Raw genomic sequence first — 25,242 nt, forward strand, 5'->3', positions numbered from 1 at the left:
AAGCCTGCGTTTAGAAGTTACCATCGATAAATCTGTGTTGGTAATCCACTCTAGAGAGTTGATGTTTTGAATCCACTCTTCGTTTGCCTATGTTTTGAATTCATCCTCAAGGTTAATGTTTGGGATACACCTGTTATCGCACGTGTTTTGAGTCTACCCTTAGCAAGTCAATGTATGGAATCCACTTTCAATAGTGTGTGTTTTAAATCCACCTTCGATAGTTTGTGTTTGGAATCTATCTTTGGTCATGGTCAGTGTTTCTTTGGAATCAAGCCTCGTCAGATTCTTCCTCGATAGTTAATATGTTTGGACTCCAACCTCGTTAGTTTATGCTTTGACCCCCTCCCCCCTCGCCCCCATCCTCGATAGTTATGCCTGGACTCCCTCGATAAGTCATATTTAGATGCCACCAACAGTGGTACGTTTTTGAATCTTCCCTTTGTTAGTTTCTGTTTGTAATCTACTTTCGACATTTCGTCATTGAAGTGCATCAAAAAAGCGTGGACGACATTCGTGAATTTGGAATATGTAGTTTCGATAGCCTTTTTTGGAGTCCACGTTCGATAAATTGATCTTCGTGTGTTTGATTACTATATCCAAGAATTCCACTTTTAATATATCCACTTGATTCCGTAAACCAACTTATTTCGCGTATTCGGCGGGCTTTATGAATTCGAGAAAAATATAGTTGCTGCGGAAGAGTGTCAGTTGTAAGTACAATATACATGTATATACTTTAATTTGAATGTAAACCAGAAAATTTGGTCATCGTGAAAATATTGCTGGAAACAAAAACACGAAATTACGTGGACACGAGTATAAGTTGGTTTACAATCTCTCCTCGATCAATTTACGAGGGATTTACTATTAAAGCGTGTATATTTGTTGTTTAGGATTTCTTACACCCTAGATAAGTCCGCTTAGGATGACAGCTTGCTAAGTCCATGTTCCAGACCCACCCCTACCAAGCCTGTGTAATGGATAAATCTCCTCTCAATAATTCGTTCTCGTGCTCCCTCCCTGACAAGTGCGCGATACTAAGCGTCCATGTTGACTGTGTGTCGTTTTTTCTGACAAGTGCGCGATACTAAGCGTCCACGTTGACCGTGTGCCGTTTCTTTCTGTCAAATCTGCGATACAAAGCGTCCATGTTGATCGTGTGCCGTTTCGTTCTGACAAGACTGTGATACTAAGCGTCCATGTTGTTCGTTACAGGGGTGCTGAGGACTATGGTGGGGAGCTGTGGTGAATACACTTTACACTCAGTCCTAACGCTCACTTCCTCCATTGTATTCCTTAACTTAGATTTACCTCAGTTTTGCATGCTACATTTCAGTTTATATTTAGTATATAGTTATAAGCACATACTTGTAGTTGTCCAATTCATGCCTTCCCGAGTTAAGTGTTCCACGCCATTAATATCACTCTCCGAGGTGATTAATAAAATGTACAAGTTAATCTTTGTTTATATTCCTATAAAATTTTGTTTATTTTCGTTTTAATTTTTACTTCTTTATCATATATTGAATACCACTAATGTTATCAAAAACGTTTTAATTACAAATATCAATTTTTAACTGTAAATGACGAAAATAAATTTCCGCGAAAGAATCATTATCGATGATAATGCGAAAATGAGTCGTTGCGAAAAGTAAGACAACAGGATAGGATCATAAAACGAGACTGAAAATTAATTTTTACACGACTTCACAAAATCACATCTCATAACAAAAATCAAATTTATGAATAAGAAATGTTTATCACCTAATTACAACCACTCACCTACATTCGAAGAATGTAAACATGGAATTGTGCTGCGGTTGTAGCCATTCTGTCCCGCCGTCATCAAATCTTGTTGCCACATCATACTTTTCTGACGTTACTTGTTGTCTCTGTCATGATGTGACATTGGATTTCCTGCCCGGCGCTGGATGATATGCAAACAATCTACACGTGCGAAGCCCCTGTATATTATACGGTAAATGCGATCAAAAGTTTAAAGTATGTCGTTTATAAAGATATTTTGCCATGTTTATTCCATTGAACAATAAAACGCGAAAGTCAAATATTGATATTCAGAAGAGACTTGCTGTGGTCTTTTACTGTAATTGGCTTTTGTGTAAGAATTTGGTTTCCCTGCAGAAATATATTGACTAAGCTTTGTAGTACCGCTGTTTTTATACTTTTCGAAACACGCTTTCTTGCAGCTTTTAATATAGTTGTAACCTTGTCACATACAACAATTGCACTCATACCTCATAAACCTAAAATGTATATTGTTTTCTTTCTATAATAAAACTATTTCCATTGATTACTTTACCCAAAGCTATTGTTTAATTCAGCTACTGATTTGAACTGAATATTATTTCCCCTTGGGTGATATATGTTTTATGGGTTTTTCATACGACGGAACATGGAATGATTTCACTGTTCCGTATAAAAATGTACTTTTCGAATTGACATTTTTCCGTATGAATCGCGGAAATGCTTAAAAATTATAATTTGATTTGCAAACTATTACGTTTAGATGTCACCCAAGATTTGGATATTACATGAATGGCAATATATTGCTTTTCCTTTTGAGCCAGATACATCATACCCAACAAATCTTCAGCCCTTAGCTTGATATGGGGTCGAGTCCTGCTTAATGATTTGTAAAAGACTAGCTATGACACCAGATATATTTTTATTTATAACAGTCACGTATTCCGTCTTGCATTTTACAAAGTTCGCTCCCTTGCGGGTAGGTATCGATTATTACGTCATTATTTTTGAGCGCAATTTACGTTGTTTTCTCCAAAAAGTATGACGTTACGCTCGGAAACACACAACGTCACAATTAATAACTACCCGTAAGGGCAGATAACTCTGTAAAATGCTAAAGCAGAATAATCCGAAGGTTTGTGTAATTCGCCAACTGTAAAGGAATGTTGATAAGACATTTTAGCTGTAACAAAACATTACAAGTTATGAACTAAGTGGTTCTTTAATGGTAGTATTTGTTTAGTAAGAGGACAGGTATGACATTAAGCAAGTCCACTTCATCGATAAGTTGTTAAATCAAAGTCAAAAGAAAGTTGTATCTGTATCATTGTTTGCTTAGATATAAACTTTAAATGTCTAGAGACACAAACCTACTTTATCATATACCTGGTAACGTTTCTTCATGCAATAAATTAACAAAAATAAAAACATTTTAAAACTTATGTTCACGATCAATTTACTGACTAAAAACTACTTGTCAGTTTTTATCCTTAGATATCAATTTCCTTTCCTTTACATTTTTTGTGATGCTTTCTGCCTAAATGCGTTTTTTTCGTGATCCAGTTTTAGCAAGTGGTCACTAATCGATAACTTGGTGCTAAGTTGTATGTGTTTGCATCATACTAGATATACTTATTGAAGTGATTAGTCTATACTGATATACATATCATATAACCATGGTATTCTGATTTGGAAAGTAGTGCATTTTCATAGATATGATAATCTACTTTCAGCTTATAGGTCTATTATTTTTCTGAAGTTTTGTTTGAATTTATGTTTTATTATAATTATAACGTGTTGTTATATGACATACTTATGGTACTGATATGTAATGATATTTTCTATATGATTGCATAATGACATAAGGACATCGTATCCTGTTATAGAAATATAATCTTATTGAACAAAAATCCTTTGGCTGGTCTTGTTTGGAATATCATGACTGATGTTATTATTATGTTATTGATAAAAATCAATCACGGATACAATATGACATTTTCTGGCTTTGTTGATTCTTCAAACCGACAGTTCATTCTGTATAAGAATATAACAATCGGTATATGCTGGATTTTACGTAAATTTCCATAAAAAGTCTTGTCAGCATAGCTACATTATGATATCATAAGTTATTCAAATGCTAATAAAGATATACTGTGGTCAGCATATCTTTGTAATACATATAGGTATTACAATTTTACACACCTAATAAATTTTATACAGATATTTCAAATCAACATGTAAATCAAAATGATCACGAATGAAACATTCAAATAAAGTTAATTTTAACATTAAAACATAAATTATGTTTCTCCCAGCAGTTGACACAGAGGCTATCATATTAGCTGTAACTCAATTTGTGGTAATATATTATAGGGCATGTGCTATTCTGACATTTATTCTAAATGCCTGATGTAACATTCGTTGGTTGTCACTTTACGTTACGCTAATCAAGGGGGATTTGAAGTAAAATTTAAAGCTAGTAGTAGTGTTTTCTTGCTTAGTGATGCTATTATATATAACAATGAATGGTGAGCAGTTATTCAAGTTTCTGTGAAAACACACAAAAAAGACGCGTAATCAAGAAAGAAAAATAAATGTATGAAAGTACGCGACTTGAAGAATAACAATAGACTACAGAAAAAAGTTTCATGTTCTCAAACGAAAATGTGAAAATACCACTTTAACATATACTTTTTAATATCACATATCTTGTGTCTTTTCAGCAATGGGCCACGGTGCCAGGAGCGATTCGGAGACCTCGGCGTCTGATGTGGATATGGAGGACGTTTCTATGCACTATTACCAGGGCGATGGCATGAGTACAGACGATGTAAGTGATGACTATTCGATGATGAGCATCGGAAGTAGTGGGGATGACAGTGGTAGACTTCGCAGGAAACTCCGGCCGAGGTCTCTCAACATCCCACGTTCTCATAGTGCCACGTCGTCAGATGACGAGACCACTGACAGCACTGTGAGTACGGACACTGAGAATCGACTGGCGCCTCTGGCTGTTATGAATGAGGCCAGAGTAGCCTTAGCGGCTAGTGCATTCGCAGAGGAAATGGAAGATTTTAAAGGAGAGTCTTCTGTGGACGAAATAATGGACAAATATGATTCTGATGTACAGGACGATTTGAAATCGCACATGAGTCCATCTCCCCCTAGAAGTCCGAGTTGGAGGGCCGGTCTAGAGAGTCCACCATTTTCGCCAAAACGTCGGGATTCGTATCCCGGTAAAAAACGTCCCTCTTCTCCGGTGTCTCCAAAAGACAGTCGTCTGCAATTTACATACGACGTATCGCCTCCAGTTCGGCAGTTATCAGTTGAAGAGATGTATGCCGAGGCCCATGCCCTCGGTGAGGCAGGCTATGCCGTTATGCCAGTTGTTCAAAAACCTTCACCAATATCACCGGAGGAACTTGCTGATGATATGATAACAACTATGGGTGAACCTTTTCTTCTTAAAATGCCCGAGAGCAAGCCGTGTCATAATCTTCATGAACTTGACACAAGTCATATAGACCTCCCCGATACAGTGGCTATAGATCTAGCTACGTACGCAGCCACAATAGCAAGTAATACCGCCAACCTCACACAAATGACCGTGTCCCCCACAAATCTACAGGTTTTACCTGTTCACGATCAGATTTCCCCAGATTCACAAGATACTGAAAGTACTGAAAGCGCATCTCCAATTTCTCCTAGTTATTATGAAAATGGGTCGGATGACTTGGAAGAAGTTGAATTAGCAGATCCATCTTCTAAAGCAATAGATTATCAGGGTTCTAAGCGTCAAAAGGTTCGTCCTCCTTCGACGGACTGGTCGCCTGTGATTGATTTATCACCCATTTTGGATGTATCGCCATCAATTGAAGAAGCGGAAAGAGTTGATATGTTCGAGAAACAGGAGGAGGAACGACGGAGGAGGGAGTCACAGGAAGAAGACGACGAGGATGACGATGACGAGGATTATGATAGTTACTTTCAGCCGTTAGAGGATGACGATGAGAAAATATCGTATTATGGCCTTAAGCGGTACGATAGGGTAGAGAATATATGTCAACTATTACAAAGCAACGGTCCAACTTTGAGTGATGGTTTAAATAGTTCTGTAGAGGCAGCATGCATGACTGTGGAAGATGGTGGCATGGTGAGTGACATCACTGGGCATCCATTCACGTGTGCAACAATAGCCTCGAAGTCTGTGACTAAAGACGTGATATTAAAAAGTCAGGCTAGTATTTCAGAGGTACAAACATCTTCATCAACTAATAATCAACCTAAAGTTAGTTTAGTTCAGAGTAGGGTTAATTCATTGGAACAACCCGAAAAGGGTGCTGCTTCCTCATCAGGTTCTTATTCCACTTCTTCAAATGCGAAACCAATTGAACCCGCGGGGAAACCTCCAAAGCCGCCTATACGACCACGGAGAAAGCTTCCAGAACCAACTGCGGAAATGATAGCTGCGCATACGAAAAAACACATGAAATCGGGGAAACATCATTCTAGTGCACAATTATCAGGTGGTGCTGCCGCTGCTTCTGGTTCTTATGTGAAAATAGTTCCCCAATCAAGTGATATTTCTCAGCGAAATAATGACACGAATAATAATAACAATAACAATAACAGCAATATAAATATGGTGCAAGATTTGGCAAAGGGTGGCGAATTGGATGATAAACGCAAAAAAGCCAAAGACATGAAAGCAAAACCTAATCCGTTAGTAATACGACACATCGAGTCAGAGGAACAAAGCATGTCCCCGCAGTATAAGGTGCTGGACTCACCACCGAGTCCGGAGTCCCGCTCCTCACTTAAAAGGGACTACTCCGACAGTACGTCTGTGTCTCCTTCCTCTTCCCCAGATAGGGAGGTTTATCCCTTCCCGTCGCCCGTCACTCCTCCTGACTCCGATTCCTCCCCTCCCAAGCCTCATTCACCCTCCTCACCGGGTACTGACTTTGATGAGGATAGCACGTATGAAAAACCCATTCCATCTAAACGATTGCCACACCTCAGTAAGTCCTTTGAGGAGAAATCTTTGGCCGAGTCGAAGGTCAAGGACAAAATCAAGAAATTTGAGCAGGTAAAATGGTTGCATCTTACCATCATATACTGCTGATATTGTCTGTACAGCCGTCACTTATTGATATTTGTATTATAGAGTTTCTATCATTGTAGAGATGATTTGTCGAATTAATGTGTTCCTATGTGTAACATTTATATCTCAAACATCTATGATAAGGTGATGTTAAAATTACAATTATGTCTATTTATGCTAGCTATCAACAGTTCAAAAATATTTCATCTTTCTAAATATGGGTATATTATATATATTTCCTAATTTATAAACCATAAATATGATATAGTCGTCGTAGTTTAATACCAATCTGAATAAATCAGTGCTGTAGCCTATATAGTTCTGCTACTGTTATGACATTGTGGAGTGATTTGACTAAACAAGATATTTACTTTGTTACAAAATTCATTGTACGAGTGTACAATGTACTTTTTTGACCGTCAGTTGTTATTATATATCATGGTAGCTATGGCAAAGCACTCAGCGTTTTTTTATATATCAACAATCATAATGCAAGTGCGATGTAAGTGAGTTTCAAGGGATTTATTCTAATCGCTTTTTGTCCGTAGTCGTCAGTCAAACGTCTTGTGACCGTTCGTGGAAGGTTTTTTAGGTCCTTTCTTTACGATAAGATGAATGCCACGGGCACTGCGTTCCATTGGAAGTGGAGGGATAAAACAATACTATAATTTAATATAGGGTTAATTGTGTTTCTGCATCATTTGTTTTTTCCGCTATGTGTATGTAGAGTACCCTGGCTCTAATTATCAGTACATTTGAAAATTATTCACAAATTGGGCCTATCGATCTTCAATGACATGTGGGGCGAAGCGATAAAATGGGAAAAGAAATATCAATATAATTTCTCTGAAAAATGGTAAGATCAAATAGTTTTCACTGCTTGGAGGATCATGATTAAAAAAAACTCCAATAATTGTGAGATTCATTGATCTAGGTTTTCTTGTTTTCCCACGGATGATAAATACTTTATACATGCGATAAGCTCGATGAATCGGGTTTATTCGAGAAATGCCAGTTCGCGTTATAGCAGTGTGATTTAATACTATGAACATTTGTATATATTGTACTGACATTTGGGAACCGATGGATGTATCCATATCTTCTTCCACGTATGTTCCTAACCTCAGATGACCGTTAATGTCGCTGGCCTATTTTTATGAAGTAATACATTTTGTGCCATTCTCTGCTATTATCACATACGGCGTTTATTTAGCAACATGTTTATAGTGCAAATGTATGTACAAATTTATTGTAAGTTTCACCATGGATTACTTTTTTCATCTGGAATAAACTGAGATGATGAACTGATGTATGTATAGCTCATGTTTATAATTTATAGGTGTCGTCTCAAGAAACAAAGAAGACAAGGCGGAAATTACCTCCGATCCCTACAGGTGAGGAAGCCTCCAGCAGTTCTAAACAGAAGAGCCAAACATCGTCGTCAAGGAAACATCACACGCACGTCAGATCTGAAAACCGACGGAAGCGGACAGGATACGGAACACCGTCATCCACCAGCGACGAATCCATGAATGAGGATGATTTTGAAGTGGCAATGTGGACGAATCATCACCATAAAGGTCACACACGAATGAATGACCTTGATAAACCAGCTTCCATGGATAAGCGGAATGGTAACTACATTACGGCGGGAGATTCCTCTAAAGAAAAGCCCATGAAGGTAGTGAAAGCCAATATACCTCTAGATAAAGACATTCTGATAGGTGCAGTGGGTGTGTCCGAACGGAACGACCAAAGGAGCAAAGATAGGGAGGAGACTGATGAAATGATTGACTCAATGATTAACATATACGGTGTTCCGATCACCCAGGCCATGAAGTCACTTAAAAAGCGACTGCAGGACGAACTTCGAAAAGCAACTGAAGGCAGACGAAGAAGGATTGAAGAGTTTGAAGAAATCAGAGCTCTTCAACTTCAGATAGGAGAACTGAAATTAAGTTCAGAATATGCCAAATCCCAATTAAAGAGATCTATGCAGCAAAGGACAAATAAAACCTCCGTAGGATCAAATGGTAAAAAGCGCGGCACTTCACCGCTTCAGTCTGCGCGTTCCTCACCTCAGGTGTTACCTAGGCGTTCACGACACAAACGACAGACGTCTGATCCTATGATATCAAAGTTTTCGCCTATCAAGGAAGACAAAGACGTCGAATCCGATTTCCAATCTAAAGGGAAGTCAGCTTCTTCAGAACAAACCCACATGAAATATATAACGGACGATAGTTCTCAATCAGGGCTGAGTGACAACGAAAGTATACGTTCGGAACCTGTATCAAATGCGCGTTACAAGAAAATTAAACCTTCAGCTTATGCAAAAATGTTTTTCGATGGTTCGTATGACGAGTCTAAAGGAGCGAAAGCTCAACAGTCCACTCTTCCTGGAACAAAATCAAAAAGTCGGTCAGAGTCACACATTCCACAAAAAGTGAAGAAGGCTTCTCGTTCCCCATCATGCTTTGGAGTCGACGAAGAAATGAAAGTTCGGGAGGACAGAAAACAAGAACTGCAGAATGAAATTGAAAAGAGGAAGAAACAACTTGAAGAGACCTCTCGACTTCAGGCAGAGTTACTTAACCTGACCCGTACTACCGGTCATGCTATGGCCCACAGTTACGATGATCTTCCACGCACTGCAGGTTACTCCTACCCCGCTACTCGGCCTATACCTACTGGAATCATTAAACCATTAGAGGACGACGAGGAAAGTGAGTTCGACTATCCAAGTAAACGTCTAGATGATGATAAAGGGTCGTGGGATAACTTCCAACAACAGGCGAATTATAGTTCCACTGAATACTTAGCACATAAACAGGAAACCTCCCGTAGAAGTCGTGTAGAGGAAATGCATTCCGCTTATTCTAGTCCTTTTCTTTATAGTGGTAACATTGATGACCCGCATGCGTTTAAGCCTACAATCCAACAACCTGACTACTTCCGAAAGTCTGATCCTATACGGGACCCTGTCATGTCTAGCAGTGTGACACTACCAGAGCTCCATTCCGCCCGAACAGTGGACATTGGGTATCAAACTAAAGACACATTTTCTGACACCGAGGCAAGCCCGCCGAGCGATCCTACTCCAGCCATGCCATTACTTGATGACGTCAAAGCCAGGTCACGTAAGATTATTCACGACATCGGTTCCGGGAGTAGACCCGTTTCTGCTGAGTTCAACTTCACCGGAGGCGTGGATGGTTAGTCTATTCATGTTTTAAGTTTGATAATAATAAAGTAACCATAGTTACGATTGTCAACAAAATTTCAATTATGACATAAATCAACGTGATTCAGCGTTTGATATATAGTATACGCGTTCGCTGTTCCGTTGAAATATAGGTATGGTATGACGCAAATTGATGGTTTACCTTGTAGATTTGATGAATGCGATCTACAGAGCTGAGAGTGACAACAGTGTAGATGCCGATGAACCGATCATGAAACACATGATGGAAGGTGGCGTCACCATTCTAAAGCAGCTGGAGAGGAAGAAACCGGTAAGGATACTTAATGTTCAGTGGAAAAGTTATATGTTATATAAAAGACTTATAAAAAGAACGTGTTTAGTTTATGTCTGATGTGAGTGTATTGAGACATATAATACTTATTTAAAATAAAAGCAGTTTGACAACAATGTTGATGTATCGTTTCTGTATCGTTAAATCGGATAAACAATTTGGTTTCAAATTAAAATAATGTTCATCTTAACCAATGATGTACGCTTAATGCCGTTTGTGTTGCATTCTCTGTTATTAGCGCTTCGATGACTCTGAAATTTACTTTAATGAGATAATAATTAAATTGTCCTTTGTCCAAAATAAAACCAAACCGACTAAACCATGTTGCAAAAGGTTCGATGTAAATAGGAAATTTTAAAGAATTACGTAGCTACTCATTTCTAAATTTTAGATAAATTAGTTTTGTGCTTGTTGTGAAAATACTTTAACAAGTTTCGTCGCATATACACAATATACAATTTATAAGAAAAATGAATACGTTTACTCTGTTTATAACTTTCTGAACAGTAAATAAACTAATAAATAGTGAACATTTATCTTTAAACAATTTATAAGAAAAATGAATACGTTTACTCTGTTTATAACTTTCTGAACAGTAAATAAACTAATAAATAGTGAACATTTATCTTTAAAATTTGTTCCGTCGTCATTAGACTGCTAACTGAAGTTATGTTACGATTAATTCGGATAAACAATTTGGTTTAGTGGGACAAATACTTCTTCTATTACAGTTAAAGCCATCTCAGCCAAAGAAGTACGATTTCCCGACCAAGCGAATATTGCTGACCAGAGATCCGAAAGATAGGTCTATCAAAGGTAGGTACTCGCCTTGTGTGTGACAACGACGTATATCATTCCCCAATATCCTTACTAACACATTTTAGTATCTTACAAATTGATATAATAAGACTTAGGTTTCTAATGTTTTACAAGGTTGAAACACTAAGTGTCAGTATTGGGTGGATATATTTTAAAAGAGGTTGCTTATTGTTATGGATGTCGGTTGGAGAAGATTTTGTAAGATACTTGATATGTAATGACACGCTTTCTATTTCTTGATTCCGGCGATATTGGAAATAGGTTAACAACATGTTGTTTATCACTTGCTTTTTCGTAATGAGTGTTGAACGTGTTTTTAGGCGTTTATTATTAAAATCGTGTGATGTGATAATGATATACAGTATAACTTCTTTATCAGTTAATACGGAGTAAGAAAACACATTCCTGGCGCAAAGGATAGGGTAGGAATTGTTGAGATAGGGCCGATCGCTGAATGAAGTGTAGGTCTTGTGCGATATTGATTATGTGTTTTGTCGCTCCTGAAAACATAGATACACTGCCAGAGCTCTAACGCATTTTGTAGAACATGGCACTTCCATCACAGAATGGTTATATAATTTGCTATGTTGGTATTGCTATATTGCTCTTAGGAAAGCTGGCTGCCAGATAAGGTATATTTAACAGCCTAATCTACAACTCCAATATTACGTTTTGTGTTTGTTACATGTAGTTACATGGACGTATAAACGTCGATGGTTGCCATGTCAACGGCATAAGTAAGCTCAGTATTTCATTTGTCCTTTGATTAAGGAAGTGTGATCGATAGAATGTGCTCCGCAATGTTATATTTCGCGAAAACGATTGTATGATGCTGAATTTACATATGACGAACCTGTACTTAAGATAAACGTGCTCTAGCCATCTATACAAATTGTTTTTTCAGCACATAAAAATACTTTGTATTCCTTTATGAATTGCATTGCTACTTTGCTTAGGGTTCCTTAGGAATTAATCCTTGTTTTTTGTAAAGGAAAACAATGGAGTTAAGACTCATTATATTGACTATGGTTTTTTTTTCAATTGAGACATTTTATTTATTAAGTTTTTGAACCAATTGTGCATGTAGTTCGTATTTTCCGCGGTAATCAATAGACAATGAAATTGACGACGTAGATTTAGTATTCTCCATACTTCACAGGGATATCTCGTGGTTGCTAGGGAAAAGATATTTCTATCTTACTCAGGGGGATGTTAGCATGACGTCATCAATACATGAGGCGTAACTGCGGCGCGTTCCTCGTGAAAGGTTTTGGCAGTCAACCCTCGGCAAGCTTCGGGTTGACCGGCCAAAATCTTTCACTCGGGTTGAGATATCCCTGTCCACTTCACAGACCCATGTAAGATTCTATTAGTCCACCCACGGGTTGTGAATATTCCGAGATACAGTGTTAGCTTTTTCATAGTCATGTAATTTAAGGTCGTATGTATGTAAGTTATGTTTTGTCTCCACCATAACTGATTTATCACGTGGTATTGCGTTGAAGCAGGTAATGGGATAGGGATGAAAATCGTTGGCGGTAAAACGATGCCCTGGACTAATGAGGTGGGAGCTTACGTTACGGCCATATACCCAGGGGGCGTAGCCGAACAACTGCACGGAGAGCTTCAGGAAGGTAGGTTGATTAACTATTCATTGATAAAAATGGAGGGAGGTATGGGGGTAGTACTTTATGATGACAAGGGGTGTCACTAAACAACTGCACGAAAGGGTAGGTAGATGGTAGATTAACTACCCATATAATGCAAAGGGGACGTGACATAAAAGTTGAACAGCTCTAGGATTATATTGTATGTTAAATGACCTGTATTATGGTATTTTTATGCTTTCATATTCCACATTTTCAACACTGTTTTACTTTTGAGAGAAAACATTGTTTGACTTAAAATCAATATAGAAGCATAATTCTAATGATCTTTTACATAGGATAACTAAATTAAAGTCTAATACAATTTAAGTAGAACAGATCTTCATGCATGGTCATATTGCATTTTACAGGGGACCAGATAGTGGAATGGAATGGTATCGAGTTGACATATAAAACGTACGAGGAAGTTCAGCAAATCATTGGTCAGCCAAATGGCGAGATAGAGCTGGTGGTACGACCGTAAGTATAAAGATTAAGATTAAAGATTATGATCTTTCATTTCTTTGACGATAGGATAGAGAAATCTGTACCCAAGAGGGTATCCACGACTGTCTTACCCAAGGCTTGCCGAGGATTATACTGTCGTGAATCTCCTCCTGGTGTATACTATTTAAGTAGTGAATAATTCTTTTTTTGCCACTATAATTTCCAAAAATGTTACAACTATAAATACGAGATATCAAAAAGTGATACATATGGAATTTAATTACTACTGAACTATATCAAATTGACGTCAAATGTGAAATTACTGTCCGTCTACACTGTATGTGACATCGTCATCTAAACAAACAGATGCCGAATTGGTGTGTACTATGTCCCACACGCAAGATTGTCACAAACAAAAGCACGTAACGTCACATGAGAGACGTTGATGCTGTATATTGAATATGAGGTTAATAAATTTATACTTTAGCTTTACAGACCTCTTTGCAAAGACTTCTTGCAGGGGGTAAAGCATTGATTTGCAAAATAACAACGATGTTTATGACCATAATAATATACCAATCAATGGAAAGTATGCCGGATCGTCGGTAACATTATATACTGGTTACATTTACAGGAGTCCGAGGTTAGTTACCAAGGAGACAGACCCCGGAAGTTGTCATTCATCCTACGATAATTTGGAGTTCGTACCTGACGACGTATACGGTTAGTGTAGCCAACGAAAGGATAAAAATTAAATTTTGGTGGAAACAATTCCTTCGTCAATATCAAAAACAATTGTGAAAATATGAATTTAAATTTGGAACCAGTCACCGACATCGTGACCTGCTTGCAGTGATGTATCTCGAAAATGTTTATTGAATAGAATGGACTGTTGCGATTTTTTTAAATTTTAAGTCGATTTATCATATTAACTTCGGTAAGATATAGTATTTTTCAAACACGAAAGAATATTTTACTATTTATGTATTATGCTGCCAATGTGACGTTTGTGAAAAGACATACCTGCTAATGGATTGTCATTAAAGCTATTAATTTCGTATGATAAAAAATGGATATCCAACAATATTGTAAGATATCATATATTTTGAAAGATCAAGTGTTTTACTAATTACAAATAATTTCTTTGAATAGTTTTTAAGATAGAAGTCTGAATTCTGACACTAAGTTTTATGATATTAATTTCAGAAATGTGTGTAAAGTCTAACCATGGTGTATACGATTTATTATGTTAATTTCAGAAAAGTGTATAAAGTCTAACCACGGTGTAGACCCTAAACAGTTAGCGGCTCAGTTGGAGGGTATACAGGAGAAAGATTCTCCCGCTGGGTCCGCCTCCTCTTCACAGCCCGAGTTCCTTACACCAAGTATGTCTTCGCCGTGTAGTTCACCTCGCTCTGATCCTACCTCAACGTCATCGGACCGACAGCGACAGTCCAATCTCCCTGGCAGTACTGAACGGGAACGGCAGGCAAGCATTGTAACTAGTACGGACAGGGAAAGACAGGCAAGCATCATAACCGGTACTGACAGAGAAAGACAGGCAAGCATCTTAACCGGTACAGAGAGAACTGGAACAGACAGAGAACGGAAGCCGGGTCTGCTTAACTCTACGACGGAGAAGGAACGACCGGTGCTAATGGTGGTAAGTTCAGAACCTTGAATTTGATATTCCGTTTGTGATTTTTTGGTTCGGTGAATCTATCATCAACATTTGATTCCTACCATCAATTTTTGTGAAAGTGATACATGTTGAGTATTCAATTCTACCTGATGATGCAGCAACATCAAATAAGTATTGGTTTATAGAGTATGAATGGCCTTTGTCTACATGATGTACGAAGTCCTTGATATACTTGGGGTAGGCTGAATGTGTTTTACCGAACAAGTGGTAAATACAAACAAATGATAATATAAATTAACTACATCAGTTTTTGTTATTACAGGCTCCAAAGCCCATAGAGCCGCCGATAGAGGAGGATGTGATACAGGTATATAGACTTACATCAGGTTTAAATAAATAATCGTTTTTGTTTGATTAGCATATGATTAGAAAGGGGGTTTATATTGTTTTTATTTGGATGTATTATATTGCCAATTAAATGAAAGTAAAAAGATTTGCTTTTGATACGCATGTGTTTCGATTTCGAACCTCTTTGTATTTATAACAAAGAGACAACAAAAAACAGTTGAAGGAATTTTTATGCTTGAATTTTAATGTATCGCTGAAACATGTATACTTGAACGAGTGAATTATTTTATACTGTGCGATATAAATAACTAATAAATGACCTTTTATTTTACAGCCTGTGTTCGAAAAAGAAAGAACGATGGGTGATATTCAGGTATTGTATTGATTGATATATTAATAATATTTAAGAAAGAAATAGTTAAAGCACTACAAAAAACTTTACTGTAGAGACGTAAACTATACAAATATTTGCATATACATTCGCAAACGTTACGTGGTGTACCTGCATTTGTAATTTTATGTATAGTTATATGATTTCATAAATTCGTAAAAACCTTTTGATAACTAATGCATTTATCGTATACCTAAACAGCTACAGTTGAGTCACGACGATTTGGACAGCACTCTCAGTATACACATTATTGCGGCCAAAAACCTAATATCACAGGACATGAACGGACTTTCGGATCCTTTCGTCAAAGTTTACCTTCTCCCTGGACGATGGTAAGTAGCATTATTTCATGAATGGTTACATGTTCATATGAACGACACTTTAGAGCACACGTTTCATCACTGGGTTTTATCATACAATATAAACGGTTATATTTTTCGTTTTCTCGCAACATTACTTATATCGCGAAAACTTGTTCCTCAAAAAATATGTGTTCTCCCTTTTTGATATAAAGGCAAGGTGGAAATTCCATAGTAATTGCCTTATTTTCGTGTCTTGGGCACACTAAACTATTGCGTAATTTAAATAAATCCTATTGACTTTCTTGTATTGTTCGTTGGTTGTTGTTTTAAATAATAGTGTTTTGTTACAGTGCTGAAAACAAGCGGCGGACGAAACACATATCTAAGACACTATGCCCGGAGTGGTACCAGACGGTGGTTTTCCAGGACCTCCACAGAGAAGAGCTCCAATACAAGACACTAGAAATCACCGTGTGGGATTATGATAGGTTCAAAGCTAACGACTTCCTGGGGGAGGTGATCATTGACCTGTCGGGTAGGTGTTTAAGCAATAGTAATATTTCGCTCTTAGGCGACCCATCCTCAGTCCCGGCTGTAAATCATTTACACTTGGGAGCATGTGCCTTACTTGCTGCGTTTTCTAATAAAATATTAATAAAGTTTTGCACTCATAACATATGTTTTCAGTTCAAAAATGATTGCTAAAATGGTATTAAAAGTAATGAAAAAAAATTATGGCCAGACTCTATCTTCCTAAACATGTGCATGGAGACATTCAGTTTGGTATATATATGAAAAACATTTTACCCACAGCGAGAGCTTTGTCAAAGTTCTGATAATATAAATATATATAGCTAAATATTGTATAGATATTTCTAATCTGCCTAATTTTCATTTTCAAGTACCTGGATTCCTTGACAATCTCCCTCACTGGTATCCATTACGTGAGCATGACAATACAACCGGTGTAGAACTTCCGAAACCTACGGTACTGCCACCTACTGTGAGATCGTCACAGAACACCATACGTACTGGGTCACCTGCTCAGTCGAGAGGCAGCAGGGACTCCCCTAGTAAACAGTACAAGGTAAATAAAAGCTCCTGGTGAATAATACAAGGTAAATAAAAGCTCCTGGTGAATAATTGTTGTAGATGTGTTTAAAGGGAGATAACTTTTAGAAATAATTCAACCGTTAGAACGAGTACCGATATTAACACTACCATCAATACAAGAGATTCAAAGTTCTATTTTGCTGTTGTTTTTAAAATAGATATATAACAATCATAATCAGCATCTTATATATCAACGATTCCAGCAGCTACATTTTGCATATGTCACCAATGGCGATTTGTTATTTAGGGTGGTAAAAATGATGGGCTAGGCGGTCGGAGAAGGTCCTTAGGGGCTTTGACGGATGTCGACAGTAAGTTACCGTTGTCACTATAGGTGTTGTGTCGTGTTGTAATCACTACAATGTTGAGTTATGTGGTTCTCACTGAATAAACTACTGTTAAAACACTTTTTTTTGTTTCTGTACTAATATTTTGACTAAGTTCTATGCTACAAAAGAGTTGATAGTTTGTATTTATTTGTTCATACTAGTGAATGATTCCGTTGAGATATTAGGAGTTAATGATATATTTATAACATTGAGTTATGTTTGTAAACAAACCACTGATACAAATTTATAACGGACGATATGTGTATGCTAGGATTATCAAATGGACGAAATTTATGGAAACTCCTTAAAGGCCCACTACGTTTCCGAAACGTCTTTAAATTTTTAAAATGGGAATGTAAAACAAGATCGATAATTTTGTAGAGTCACAAAAATTATTAACTTTCCGTTAATACTACATTTATCATCACCTTCTGAACGATTTGATTAAAATAAATAAAATGTTTATTTTCATAACGCGGGTCGTATTATGTTTCCCGCCGTCGTCCTAAATACCGGGCGGTAGTTGACTATCACTGCGCCAGACGGCAAAACAGCGAATTGACTCTCCACTGTTTTCATATATTACGCAGGAAATCTTGCATATGTTTGGTGTCGTAACCTTATTTTAGGTCATCGGTACGCTTTTTTCTGATGTTATTAATGTTTTTTAAGAAACTTTTATATTTTGCTCCGGAGAGGTAATGGGCCTTTAAGGTGATGGACTATAAATGTTATAACAAGTGAAATGGACAATATGTCCTATTTAAGATGAGTAAGGAAAAAACACTAGTCATAAGGATATTAAGCTAGGTGTTAAATGGTTGCAATGGACAACATAAGATCTCTAAACTAGTTAAGCAGAGAGAAGAAATATGTTTGTAATCTAAAACCTAGTGTAATATATGTGCGCGTCAAATGATAAGGGAGAGGATTTGTTTTTGACAAACTAAGTTTGACAATATGTAAGCCATATATGTAATATATTGGACGACAGCTTCTACAGACAGCGCTAAGCGCCTGTTAGTCTATATTGACTACACTTTTGCTCTGTAGGACTAACTACTTCTGAGTCTATGGACATCTCTTCGACTCACTCTTCGCCTCTTCTGCCACACAAACCACGTGACATGCACCTTCAGTCGTCTGAGCATGCTCCTGGTAAAGTAGTCCATTGTTTCAGTGGTTTGTCGCACATCCTGTCTGTAGCACGTCACTTCCTGTACCCCCGTTCAAAGAAGAATAAATACTGTGCACGCCTATCACATCGGCTCCTCCCTAAGAAAAATAGCGAAAACAGGTTATTGCGTTTTAAGCTACTCTATCTCTCTATTACTCTCTCTCTCTCTCTCTCATTCTCTCTCTTTCTCACTTTCTCTCTCTCTCTCTCTCCTAATCTACGTTTCTACACTCTCTTTATACCAGTTCTCACAGAAACATGTCTGTATTCTTTAGCATGGCTCAGTTCCATTGTTTCCCAAACTTTCACTTTCTAAATTTTTCCTAAATTCAGCTCACTCCATATTTTGCTTCCTGTGATGTGTTTTATTTATCTAATATATGTTCCTGTTTTACCTTTCGTTCTATTCTGATGTTGGCTTTTTGCCTCCAATGCAATATTATTCATTGGTATGTAATTATTATCATGATGCATATTAATTTTGAAAACAATATTTACTGTTAGTTAAAAAGTATATAAAGTCAATTGAAACTTAATATTACTAATTCAGTTTCTACTGTCTGAAAAAACATTCACTGTGCTGAATGTTATCTGGTCGTAGCGTATTAGTTATCGTATAGATGTAAATATATTGAAAAACCACAAACGTATATTGGTTGTTAATATTTCATTTATTCTCATTTCAGCAAAACGAATGTAAATAATTGCATGAATAGATTTATCCAATTAACGCTACACTGTCTGTATTCTGACTTCATACCACTAACATACATGGATATGCCCTAAGTCATGCATGTTCCATGCACAATTAAAATAACCCTCCTATTTATTCATTTGCATCAACCATTAAACATCACCTATTATTACTAAAACATTAATCCGTCATTACAGTCGGGCATATATCATACAACTAATGCTTCTTTATTCCGTCTTTGTATATTATAGAGTTACTTCACTTGCGGGTAGGTATCCATTGTGATGCCATCATATTGTGAGCGAAATTCACATCATTTTTTTTAAATGACGTCATAATCAATACCTACCCGCAAGAGCACATGGTTCTGTAATATGCAGATACATAAACAAAACTTATTTCACACCTGCATTTCGTTTGTAGCCAAATTAACCTGATATCATACACCATTATATTTATACTGTGTATGTGTTGTGCCTCAGATAGGCTGGTTTCAATTGTAAATCTCTTTGCGGAAGAAAATAATGGTGCGCATAAGTCAGAAATATTTTTTGTGCTACATGAATCCAATTTCAAAGTATAATCAAAGATGTAGACTACATTATTAATTATAGGGAAATCAGCAAAGTTATAGAACTAGGAATATTTACTTTTAAATGAGCGAAATTCACAAGTCTTTGGAACATAAAAGAACGTGGGAGCATAGGCTTATTGGTTTATTACTCTTATCTTTAACTACCATATTTACGTGTTTCTATTCTTTCAATATGGATTTACCTTATGAAACACTATATCAGGCACTAACATATGTTAGCTTTAAAATGATGCTAAGATATCATGATAGCATAGGTTAACATATCAAAAAGGTTTGTGGTTCCCTAACGTACATTTCATCCGCGAAACAACGTGCAGAATGAGGTTCTATATAGCATTGCATAGAGAAGAGGAAACACCAGACTTCGTCGCTAGGCCTTACTGCCTTAACAGGCGTCTTCATGCGAATCATTACATAGATATATTGTTCTATTAACGCAGGTTTTTATAAAGATTGATAGTTATCTTCACCTGTTAATCATATGTATGTTTCAGTTGAAATAGAACCATAAAAGCATAGATAGATTAGATTAATTAATATACATTCAAAATACTCATATTTTCAAAGCTGATCATGTCCATATCATCTGTTAACATTTCAAGTAGAGAGTCCACTCTGAATAGACGTTCAGCATAGTACATATGTATCGACGGTGAAGAAAACCATCAGCATAAATAAGGAATATGAGTATATCCCATGTCCTTTAAAGATCCCATGTCCTTTAAAGGATGCAGTTTCCAACACTCTTGAAATGCTTAAATTGGTATTATGTTTGCAAATGCATACTTAAAAGATACATATTCCTTATTTACGTATTACAGATTTATCTGTCCTTGCTTGTAGGGATTGATTGTGACGTCATTTGTTTGCATTACAAGCTTAATGTCAAGCTTTTTAGAGAAAATAACGAGATTTTCGCTCATAAAATAATGACATCACAATTGGCGATTACCTGTAAGGGAGGTAACTCTGTAATAGAATTTATACAAATGATCTATTGGACTCTCTACTTTCTCTGGTTGCTTGGAATCTCGGTTTGGTGAGATTGTTAGATGTCACGTGATTATTTAACACTGTTACTGAGAGCCGCACCCTTTCTCTCCGAATGCTTTGCATTGTTCTAGTGAAATATTATTTGATTATAGTTTCAATGTTAGAATTATTAACGTCGTTAGTAGATCCATGCGTTCATTGCCGTAGGTTGTTACTTGTAACGTGATAGCTACATGTATCACAGAAAACTATACATGGAGAATGGAAGACAGATCTAAGAAATGATGCTGGGACTGATTGTTTTATTTTTGTTTTGATCCTAGGGGTATGAAGACGGTGTGGCAATACCATTCATTCGGATAAACCGGACTATTATTTTCAGGTAGGAATATTCAAATGGTCTCCTGTTTTAAATTAAATATATATCTTAGATTTTGCAACTACAAAGGTTGTCTTTACGACCATAAAAGGGGAATATAGATGTTTCCAATTTGAAAATTTCAAAAGATATTACTCAGCATTCTAACTATTGTAATGTTTATGATATGAACAGATGATTGTAAGATTCATAAAACAAACTTATTTCTTATAAAGTAAATATTACTTAAACTGTATTTGGAATTATTTCTTTATTAAAAGGTATGTACGTGTATTTAAATTTGTTGCAAACTAATATTTATTTATTGTAGGTTAGTTTCTTAGCTATCTGTGATATTTTCAACCACCCCTGGTTACAACAGTTCGAACTTTGACCCCGTGTGTGACTAAATGTCTTCGCTGTGTACGTCGGTAGTAACATGTTCTACAGTCCACAGGCGCCACCTTATATCCGACACTACGAGTCTTGTCGCCCTACCGTTATTGCGTGTTCAACCTGGGATTTAAAAAGGACTATATGGTCACAGTCATACTACAGTATACCATAGTATAGTAATATTTTTACTCTGTATTGTGTTTAACATCAAATATTCCCGGTTAAATCTGTAGATTCTTCCAAACTGATTATCGTCTTTATATCAAATATGTCCGAAGGACAAAAAATCATCAACAGGATTTTAGTAATAGAGTAAAATCGTATCAACTATAAACATTAAGATAAAATCTTCTTTTGCATACTTACCCTCTCGGCAGGACCTTAACACTGTGTTTTATATTAGTGATATCACCCGAGAATTGTTTTGGATCGAGGAATTTCAGCAATTTGAAGTTGAACATACCCATCTCGATCTGGTTGTGCAAAATAATTACTGAGATTGGTGTATGCACTTACTATGTCTTCCACTGATCGGGATATATATAAACAACTATCAAGGTCAGTGATTGTAGAAGTTTACCTGTAGATGAATTGTAGTTGAGTTTGGAATTACATGAATGACGAGATGTTAAACTAATTATTCATGGTATGATATGTATATTTACATGTATTTATATCGTAAAAAATTAATCAATTTCCCATATGAACTATAATTTCGTAATAATATCAGAATTTTAAAGATCTACTTGAATATGTTTGACGATTAACCGACAAATGATAGATAAGATCAATAAAAGTACATTTATAACAATGTAAAACATTCAAATAAATCTGTGTATTGTGTGGATGTTCATTTTCAATGATTGACCCATTACTTTAGAATACTTTTGCGGTAATTGAAGACGGCATTGCATGCAAGTATTTCCTATTTCTATTAAAGCCAAATATCACCATTTTCACACCATGGAAACAATATTCGTTATGATCTATATGGCTACAATGTAACCTGGAGATAAGTTGTTTCGGATTCTTCACGTTACTAAGTCCTCAATCTTTCTTCCTAGTATCCATGGTCATCTTCCTAGTACCCATGGCCATCACTTCTGTTAAGTGTTGGACACTAGAATAGTCACTGTTAGATCTACTACAAAGCGGGTAACATTCCATTTCTTTCATTAGTACATCACTGTCATTCATCAAATATCCTTAGTGATGGTTCCTTGTATATTTTAGATATTTTGTATATGTAGAATCAATCGATGATCTCAAAATACTTTCTTCTGAGGTTACTAAAAGTCATTTATAAATAGATATGTTTCTGTTAGAAAGGTTATTTTAGTACGTTTGAAAACGTAACCACTTTGTTAACTTACCATGTAACAGAAAGGTATTCTACCATAGCCTTCTTACGTAAATATTAATCATTTTTCGTCACTTTAAAGTTTAACATAAAGGCGTTTGCAAACCCAAAGTATGATTTTCCAATTAAGTCGTATTATTACGGTGTTATTGAATTGTCTATATAAGTTTTATAAATATTGAATACATAAATCGCTTCTCGGTTGTTGCAAGCTATAATCAGACCAGAACTGTGGTTTACTTGATTACTCTTTTAACAAGTAGTATATGATATCATAAAGTCATCGTTTTAGTCACCTGGTTCGATATGCACATTTGTATTGTTGAAATATCGTGGCAAAAAGTGATTGTCATGATCTATTGTTATGTCTTGGTGGTGTATAACATTTTTTTACAATATATGGATATATGACGTTCATAGACTAATACAATTGGAGCGTATGAAACGATTGTTGAATTGAAAGCAATAGAATGAATGGGTCCTGCCAGGTTTAGGTGATGGTCATTATATTAAAAGTTAGAATACCTTACTCTTCATCTGAAAGTGTGTTTTTGTGCGAGTATTAATAGATTCCACGTGCATTTCACACTGTCACGTAATAGATTTATCCAGTAGGTGTTCGTGCATACCATAAGTGCCAAATGATGAAATCACTAATTGTTTTATTGCATTTATCTCCTTATAAAACTAATGAATGGTTAGAGTTAGTTACATAAATGATAGTCATGTACATGTATAAGGTTGGATTGTATGGTATATGATTTGCCTTCCGTTTCATCAGGTTTAACTGTAAAGTTATAATTAGCTCTCCTGTGCTTTGTGATTGTAATCAGAGTAAAACAGAATTCGCATGTCATTCCTTGTGGTTATGTACATGGAGCTAATATACATAATGACGGCAGTGCGCCATGTAAACATATTATCAAAAGGTCATATGTTATGATAAATTACCTTAAGCAGGTTATTGTATGCATTGTATTTCGTAATTAACATGAAATTTGTGTTTCACCTTGTAATTTACAATTTATATATCCTATCAGTAGTTCCGATAACGTTTCGGACTTTTACTTAAGATAAATAGGTTCATATCCCTCAAAACAGAACAACAAATATTTATGTATATATATATATAGATGATATATAATCATGCATACCCCTGGTAGCCCCTTGGTCCCTCTAGTGGTGCCACCACCGAGTGATATAGAAGATAGTGAGACTGAGCGACTGTTGTCTAGGTGATATGTGAGAATGTCCGGTCGATGTAATCTATACCATTGAGTTTTATGTGAGGTCCTTCCGGTTTGGACGTGCATATGTACGTGCATTATATATACATCAACGTATATTCCATTGATTTGTGCGCTAGAGAGTAATCGTTTGTCTCTGTTGTTATCATATTCATGTAATGGGCGTAAACATGTCCTGAATGAGTTGTTAATATTTTTAATAAAACATAAAATCCATGTTTGCTGTTTCCTCTTCTTTCTTATATGACTTAACATGTTGGGTTTTTTTTTTTTTTTTTTTTTTTTTTTAAAAATAACGATGCAATGTAAAAATAGGGATATATCTATTTTTCGATTGCCCAGTTTTCATAAATATCAATAGTATTTTAACGAATATCTTCTTTTTAATTTGCGTTTTAAAAAAAGGCCTGGATTAAGAGTGCACGTGCACTTTGTTAGGAAATGATAATAACCACATAAAATGAATAAGTTATACATAGAGTATAAAGAAAAGCTATACATAGAGTATAAAGAAAAGCGTTTGTACAATATGATATGTATTTCTTTCTTTCTTTTATATATTGTACAAATCTTAGTAAACACCTTTCGCAGTGAACAAAAACTAGTTCTGTAAGCGTTTTAATCAAAGCTATATTATGTCTATTTGATAGTCAAACAATAGACTTTAATACATGAAGTTATCATACAGCATTATACATTAGTAAGCAATTTAAATAAAGTTTGAGATAACCTGGTACATTGTAGCTTGCATAGTCCTTAGAGTTCATTTTCAAATATTCTTACTGTAACAGTAAAGACATTCCACGTTGGGTGTTTGTCAGGGATATACTCAAGTCTCTACATCGACCTACATGTGTCCTATGGTAGCCCATTCTCTATAATCTAGGGATTATTATCCTTATCGGTAACATCCACTGGAACACTGCACTGGATATAGAGTTATCAGATTGTCCATCCGTCCCTGTTTTTTGTACAATTAAG

General features: G+C 36.1%; 1 protein-coding gene across 5 annotated transcripts in view; it reads left to right on the forward strand.

Annotated features, from left to right (window-relative positions):
• Window positions 1-24,477, forward strand: part of LOC138336179 (protein piccolo-like) — a 67,197-nt gene extending 42,720 nt beyond the window's left edge. Inside the window, exons 5-22 of one of the 5 annotated variants that reach the window (XM_069285524.1) lie at window positions 1,216-1,245; window positions 4,488-6,853; window positions 8,208-10,083; window positions 10,262-10,383; window positions 11,136-11,220; window positions 12,729-12,857; window positions 13,241-13,349; window positions 13,951-14,039; window positions 14,576-14,979; window positions 15,281-15,325; window positions 15,641-15,679; window positions 15,899-16,029; window positions 16,350-16,534; window positions 16,902-17,086; window positions 17,360-17,423; window positions 18,495-18,599; window positions 21,224-21,282; window positions 21,590-24,477. In XM_069285524.1, coding sequence (XP_069141625.1) covers window positions 1,216-1,245; window positions 4,488-6,853; window positions 8,208-10,083; window positions 10,262-10,383; window positions 11,136-11,220; window positions 12,729-12,857; window positions 13,241-13,349; window positions 13,951-14,039; window positions 14,576-14,979; window positions 15,281-15,325; window positions 15,641-15,679; window positions 15,899-16,029; window positions 16,350-16,534; window positions 16,902-17,086; window positions 17,360-17,423; window positions 18,495-18,599; window positions 21,224-21,231 — 5,972 coding nt within the window. In that variant the 3' untranslated portion in view covers window positions 21,232-21,282; window positions 21,590-24,477. Of the gene's footprint in view, window positions 1-1,215; window positions 1,246-4,487; window positions 6,854-8,207; window positions 10,084-10,261; window positions 10,384-11,135; window positions 11,221-12,728; window positions 12,858-13,240; window positions 13,350-13,950; window positions 14,040-14,575; window positions 14,980-15,280; window positions 15,326-15,640; window positions 15,680-15,898; window positions 16,030-16,349; window positions 16,535-16,901; window positions 17,087-17,359; window positions 17,424-18,494; window positions 21,283-21,589 lie in introns of all 5 variants that reach the window. The other 4 variants (XM_069285521.1, XM_069285525.1, XM_069285522.1 and 1 more) reach the window with 4 other exon arrangements.
• Window positions 24,478-25,242: the final 765 nt, after the last annotated feature.

This window comes from Argopecten irradians, chromosome 12 (genome assembly GCF_041381155.1).
Source record: "Argopecten irradians isolate NY chromosome 12, Ai_NY, whole genome shotgun sequence".
Classification (NCBI taxonomy): Eukaryota; Metazoa; Mollusca; class Bivalvia; order Pectinida; family Pectinidae; genus Argopecten; species Argopecten irradians.